The sequence below is a fragment of the Trichoplusia ni genome, chromosome 21, assembly GCF_003590095.1.
Source record: "Trichoplusia ni isolate ovarian cell line Hi5 chromosome 21, tn1, whole genome shotgun sequence".
Classification (NCBI taxonomy): Eukaryota; Metazoa; Arthropoda; class Insecta; order Lepidoptera; family Noctuidae; genus Trichoplusia; species Trichoplusia ni.
Window position 1 is genome coordinate 556,202 of NC_039498.1, and position 7,488 is coordinate 563,689.

A 7,488-nucleotide genomic window follows, 5' to 3' on the forward strand; every position below is an offset into this window, starting at 1 on the left:
TTTTTATTTTTTGGTTAGGCACCTGGTCCCTGGGGGGAGGGAACGGGTGGTGTCAGACTCTTACTGACTAAACCTGAACCGCCGTACAGCGTCCCCGTATTTAGTATGTGCGCGGCAATGCATAGCAATTCAACACACATCGGGATGTGTCCTAAGCCGGAACTACATATAAATCACGTCAAAAAAAAGAATTAAAGAATAATGTCTACCACCTACGTCATATAAAAAGCAATACATTAGGACTCTTTCCACATAATTATTTTATCGAGAAGCCGTCATCGTTTCCTTTGATTTCATTGATTTCTGATTATCTTACTGATAATTACAATTATGTTATCACTAGATTAGTACGAGAACAAACATTTTCCCGAACACAAAGAAATCAGTTTGTTTTGTGTCTCAAAATGGCTAAAAAGTGGTGTTTTGTTGTTTCTTTATTGTTTGTTTCATTCGGTTTTGTGAATAGTAATGGTATATTGTGTGAGAAGGGCTTTTGCGAGGTGAGTAGATGGTTAAACAGACTTGATATGGGTAAAATGCGAAAATAGCTGTTTGAGAGAGTTTTTTGCTGTTTGGTAAAAGCAGTGCATGTGACAAATCCGTCTATAGCTTTTTTCATATAGGAATTTTAATGAAATTGTAACAAATAGTCTTTTTTGATTAGAATATGTTGGTCAAAATAAAATCTTTTTGCTGTTTCGTAAGCAAACAAAAGCAATGGTTTTTCATTTTAGATTCAGTCATTTTCAGTCTTGATTTGATCTTGCTTTGAAATTGCACAACCTATTAATTTAATTTATAATGATCATGGCTACCTATTTAATATGGAAATGAAACAGCTCAATAAACCTGACCTTATTTAAAGTATGTTGTTAAAGATGAAAAATAAATAAATTAGGCCTTCAATTAATTTTGGTCGGAGAAAATCTATTAGAACCACGTTATGCTGAAACGTTAGCTTGATAGTAGGTTTCTATAATTATAAAGTAATCTAGAAAAGAAGAATCGTGTGAAAAATAATATGAGAATAAAAAAAATGTTTTGCTGAAATGATAAGATGGTTAAATTATTCGGAGAACATGGCTCTCCAACGCCTAATGAACTGAGACTATCAAAGTTGTAAAATCATGAAATGGAAAAATGAAATGCTCCAAATATTTTATAGTAAATATCGTGAGACTGATTCATTATTAAATGATGCAACGGTTTACTCCTGCGCGTGTATTACTGGCTGACCCCGCTGCGTCAACTCATGATTATGGATTCCGGTTGGGTCCGAAACTAGTCGGGCTACTGAGTAAACCGTTGCATCATTTCATAATGGTCCAAATATGTTTTTAGAAATACCTAGTGGAGACGAAGTGTGCCAACCCATCCCCGAACTGCAGGATCAACAATGCCACACACACGGGCATGTCACTGCCATCTCCGACAATATGCAACTGCTGTGAATACTGTCTGCCTATGTATGGTAGGTAGCTTAAAAGCCCTTAAAATGTAAGCTATGCAGGGATAGAATGTATTACCGTTGGACTGCTAAGTCAAAGATCGATTAAAATCTCGGCAATTTAAAAACTCCTCCGCCACTTAGTACATTGACTATACGAAAGGAAGAAGCAGAAGAAGAATCTCTTAAAAAAGCTGTTATAGTTCTGAAATGTATATGCAACGATTTCAACCAATGGATGTACAGACCGTTCCCCCTAGTCAATCTTGGATCTTGAGGACTTTTCAATCTTTTAATCTTTCTGCCAAATTTACTGGCTAAAACAACCTGTATGCTTCGTTTTCCCCTTAAACTAAGGACCATAAAAGTGGTTTAAGAGTTAAGTTGTCCATATAGCGTGCAAAATAGCGTTCTCAAAAGTACAAAGGTTTTTAAGGTACGGTAAAATACCTTTGTATATATTGCTTTGCGTTTCAGGTGAGGGTGAATCCTGTTCAAAGGGTGGTCCTGGTTTGGGTATAATATCCGGGAGATGTGGCTCTGGACTCACTTGTACAGAGGATAAGGACGGAGCTACTACCTGCCAGCGAAGTAAGCATTCTATTCTCGTTATTTCATTTTTTCAGCTATTGTGCTCCTAGAACATGGGCAATGATTTTTTTAAGTTAATCAGTCCATTTTCTTTTGGATTTAATAATTTTTTTAAATATTTTTAACCCCCGACGCCAAAATTGATGAGTTATGAGTTTGACGTGTCTATCTGTCTGTCTGTGGCATCATAGCTCCCGAACGAATTGAGCTATTTCAATTTCGTTTGTTTTGTTTTAAAGATGGATTATGCGTCAGAGGGGTTTTTTTATAGTCTTATTAAATAGACAGTCTACTTTTGCCCCCACATTAAATGGCTCTGCTAGTTACGGAAATACATACGAACATACATATTGCAGCCATTAAATTCATAAAAGACTATGAATGATGAGGTAATAAGGTCAAGAGATAATGTTCTTTTTCCAAAATTTACTTATTTAACTTATTGTCATTTGTGAATATATTTTTTTGTAAATTTCAGTGAAAACGGACTGTCACGATGCTCAAGATGATTATGACGCTCGAGAGCTGAAGGGAGAGATAGGTGCGCTAGAACACCGCCCACATTGTGACGACAAGGGGAAATACGCTACATTCTACTGCGTGCCAGCACATACGTAAGTTTAACTCTACTTTTCGATATATGGGTGAATTTCCCGGACCCAAAAATTGCGTGGCATCGATGAAATCGGTACTAAAAAGCATTGTTATAATGTTCTAACATTTTTTTTTAGGTAGATGACATAAAAATCTATCTGTAGCACTAAATATTTTATTAATATAATTAATAGGTTTTCCAAAAAAAAAAGTTAAACCACATAATCTTTCATCGCCGTGTTTGTCCACGACTCACCTTGATGTATTAAAGTCATCATTGATCAAAAATGTATCGTTATTTATATTAAAACTTAGTTTTATTTGGTTCGTGAATAGTTAGAGTATTGACTCGGAATACATTTATTCAAATATTTACACAATACAACGTATGGTTAATAAAAAACCATTTGTCCCAGAACTACCTTTCACCGCCATGTCCTAAACATATTTGAGAATATTGCATATTCTAACGTTTTGCGTCGCTCCCGTTTCGCGTTAAACGTTGCATATAAGTAACGTCGAAAGGCTAGACAAGGAACGACGTGTGTACGTGCCTGCGTTTTCGAGCTATAATTAAAAGTATTCAATTTTTTTGGTACTGGACATTTTTTCTTTCATCGCCGTGGATAGGTCTAACTTCTATTTCAATAAGTTTTTAATCTCGATTGAGCATTCAATACAATGCCATTTATATTTAGCTTATTTGTAAAGTGTTCATTACTGTGAATTATTACCAGTTTTTTAGTAAATTGAATTATACCCCTTGATTTTCATCGCCGTGCTCTCATTTCCGTGGTTTCCGTGGACAAAATTTGCTATGGCAATGAAAAAAAATACACGGGAATGAAAAAAATATCATCGCCGTGCCTTGTAAAACAGTTTCCTTTCATTGCCGTGGCCACGTGTTTCATTTCCGTGACTTATGTTTGTTTCGCCACTAGACAGGAATGTATCTATTTATAGTTATATTATAAAAATAATATCATGTGTGACTGGAGTTTTACACATTATATTCTATTATTATTGCGTATAAATTAATAGTATTTATTTTTGTTTCAATGATTAACTTTATCATTTAAATATTCTTGTACACTATAATAACATTTCATTGCCATGGACGCCTGTTTCATTGCCGTGCATGCATGTTTCATCGCCGTGGCACGGAATTTTCAATCTTGTATATCTCGTTAGTTTTTTAAGCTATCTGCTAGATATTAAGCAAAACTGCATATCTGATCGAAAACTTGAGAAAACACTGTTTTTTATTGTTCTAAAGTTGAAGAATAAAAAATCCACGGAAATGAAGATTTTTTTGGACCTGTTGAAATTCACCCATATGAGAGGGATAATCATGAGCCTATTCTCTGATTTTGCCTTCCATCTTGTCACAAACTTGCAGTATTTTTGCGTTTTTCAAAGTTTGAGGTTCAATGTTTTAAATCTATTGACACTTCCCGTGACCCAAAGCCTTGGTTTTACCTTCAGAGGATTAGCATTGCCATTCAATGTTGCAATGCCGCCAGCCTTGAGGGCAAACTCCCACCCGTTAGTTTGATAATATAAAGTTATATTTTTGTAAAATATTCTATCAAATTGAATAAATAAAAGTAGCTTAATGGTTTTGGGTACTAAAGATAAAATAATACCAACACCATTATGTTAAGAACCTTACCTAATACTTACTAAGTTTCACAAAACATTTATTCTTCCAGATGCTTTTGTCAATCAGAAGAAGGAAAAAGGATCTTCGGAGAAGTGAAAAATATGGGATCTATCACCGAACAGACGATGCATTGTGGTCAGTAGCCATATTGGTAACTACTGTACTACGGTCTCTTTGAGTAACTACTCCTCATTTGATAGATAGGATAATTGCTATTTTAGTTTGCCAGGCACCTTGTAACCCAGCTATGTAAATTAAAACTTTGATTTTTAATAATTTTGTCCACTCGTCTGATCAGCACTTTTATGTAATTTTGCATCTAGAAATACTGAAAGTCAAGACTCAGTCAGATATTGACTAAGTAATTATTTACTGACTTAACAATGAGACAAATCAGCAAAACATACCTAGTTTTCTAACTGCGCCGTGCCTTGTTCCCAATTACATATTTGGCGTAGTCCGCCATTTATATATCACTTCATACATCAGATGACATGATGTCAACACCCACTTTCTTCTATCTCAAATTCTTTAAGCAAAAAGTCTAACTTTTGTTTTTACTTTCCAGGTTGTTCCCGTTTCAATGAACGGGTCAAAAAGTCGATATCGTCCACATTACCCTCACCGGTCGTCGGTCCGCGCTGCACCTCAGATGGAAACTTCCACCCCATACAGTGTCTGGATAGGATCTGTCACTGTGTAGACCCGATCACTGGCCTTATCAGACCCAAAGTCAAGAGCATTGATTTGGATAAGCATCCTATTTCTGAATTGGAGTGCTGTAAGTTTAATTCTCAATTTCTAAAGCTTACTTTAGTTGCCTGTCTTTGCTGGTAAACTCAGATCTACCTAATTTCCCATTTGATATTTATTACATCTAGTAATTTCCAATTACTAGATGTCCAAGCTCTGTGGAGGTTAATTTGGGGCACGATCTCCATCAAGCTGTCTCACAATCACAAGCTTTACTTACATGAAAGTTGTCCTAAAACTTAAAGAAGTCATTTAACGGGAAACATTTGAGACTTTATTCACCTAAACGATTTTGGGACCTAACCGAAGTCCTTAATTATGAGCTGAGCCCGGTATATATACGCGTGAGTTAACCGTTGCATCACTAAATAAAGCTGCTTAGTCATTATTATTTATGTAATTTAGTTGTGTAATTCAAATTTAGACTTCCTTAAGCACTTTTTCCACATAAAACCAGTCTCCGTCCATCTGACGATTTACTGACTGAAGCGGTATTACCAGGATAATGTGTTTAATCATTCCTCTTAATTCTCAGATGACAAAGACCTGGATCTCTTCCCCAAGTATTCTGAAGGGGAGAAACCATACCACTACACCAGCCCTTGTCTCGAAAACTTACGGGAGAAGATCGAGCTCCTGGAGCAGAGTTTAGTAGACGGTTTCAACATCGATTACTTCAATACACTCGAGGCATGCTATCCTGATGGGACTTTCGGCAGAATTTCGCTGACCAGGGACGGGTCGTTAGTATATTATTTCTTATTATTTTATTGAAGGATAGTTTACTGGATTTCAAGGTACAGGATTCCTATCGTCAGATATATCAGGGGTATCTTATCTTTGTATACACTGACATAAAAACGCGGATGACGTAGCACGGCGGTTCAGGTTTAGTCATTAAAAGTCTGACACTACCCATTTCCTCTCCCGAGGGGTAGGTGTCCATAAGGATTCCCTTGCATTACCAAAAAAATAAAAGGGGTATCTTATCTTTGTTCTGGCTGGAGACTTGTAAATTCTTACCAGTAAGTCTGCTCAAGTTATTGATCACAGGTCTTAAGTCAGAAGCTAGAAAGTCTGACAACTAGTCTTAGTAAGGGTTATCATGTTGCCCAGATAACTAGGTTGAGGAGATCTGATAGGAAGTCCCTTTTTGTAAAACGCTGGCACTTAGCTGCATCTGGTTAGACTGGAAGCTGACCCCAACATAGTAGGACTAAGGGGATGATGATTATTTCGGTAAAGCAGTTGAGTACCAACGTTAATATTAATGAGTTGTGCAACACATAGACATAAGATGAGGAAGACAGTTCTCAGCCGGTGGTGCCGATGTGTTTTCCTCTTGTATATCAACAGGCATGCTTATAAACTCTCAAAGTACCTCTTAGATTTTGATGTTCATCGTTCAAAACATTTATAAATTTTCAGGAGGATCTGTGTCAACGAGAGAAATCAACAGATTAAGGATTATGAAGCATTACCGCAGACTCCAGAATTTGATACTATGAATTGCAGTGAGTATTCAAATATAAATGCATCAGATAACCCGCAAACGGAAAAAATAACTCTGTATTTAATGTTTTAATACGAATATACGTCCTGGCTAGGTAACAATAAACCAATAGCGTATTTCACTAAAACAATCTAAGTGGTCTAACGGACAGGTCCTCCGAAAATTTAAAATATAAATAAATAAATAAAGAAGCAAGTGCAACAACACATACGTCAGTAAAAAGCTTAGGTACTGGTAAATGCGCTAAGGCTATTTGCAGTACAAAAATCCCACCAAGGAAAATCAACTCAACGCCGCAGACTACACGTTAGTGTCGGGATGACCCATGGAATTTTCAGGCAAGTATCACAACAATTCCGTATTTTTCTGTTCCAGATTGTGCCCTAACAACACACATTATGGGCCCTTCTTTGGAGAAGCCCGTTTGCTGTAAGAATGGTAACTTCAGGAAGATTCAGTGCCGGCGTGGGATGTGCAGATGTGTTGACGAAGACGGAAGACAAATTGGGACTGAGTCGGCTGATGTCACAAGACTGGCTTGCTATTCAGCTGATTGGCGAAATTGTTAAATTTAAAAATAATCTTTTGATCGTGTTAATTTTTAGTGTTATGAAAATTTTAGGTAAATTAGCGCATAATATGCTTCTAACTAAATTTAAAAGCAAGTTACTTGAAGATAAACAAAATCCATATCAAATATATTCAATATTTAAAAGTTTTGCAGATTGGTATTAGATTTATGTTATGATTTGTTTTATTTCATTTCATTTTCATGATTGAAATCGCTTAATCCGTTAGGGAGCATTGATGCCAAAAACAGACAAACTTATTAAATAAAACCCATATTTTTGCATCGGAATATTTTTTTACTGGCTCTTCACGGTTAATGTTAGCCAACGACAATATTTACAAAAGGTAGAGAAACGA

At 36.1% G+C, this 7,488-nt stretch overlaps 1 protein-coding gene across 1 annotated transcript; it reads left to right on the forward strand.

The window, feature by feature from the left end:
* Window positions 1-361: 361 nt before the first annotated feature.
* Window positions 362-7,156, forward strand: LOC113504195. The gene is made up of 9 exons (XM_026886363.1): window positions 362-500; window positions 1,342-1,471; window positions 1,925-2,038; window positions 2,517-2,652; window positions 4,345-4,430; window positions 4,864-5,076; window positions 5,584-5,791; window positions 6,477-6,562; window positions 6,937-7,156. Exons 1-9 carry the CDS (start codon window positions 405-407, stop codon window positions 7,128-7,130), a joined length of 1,263 nt encoding a protein of 420 aa, XP_026742164.1. The 5' UTR covers window positions 362-404; the 3' UTR covers window positions 7,131-7,156.
* Window positions 7,157-7,488: the final 332 nt, after the last annotated feature.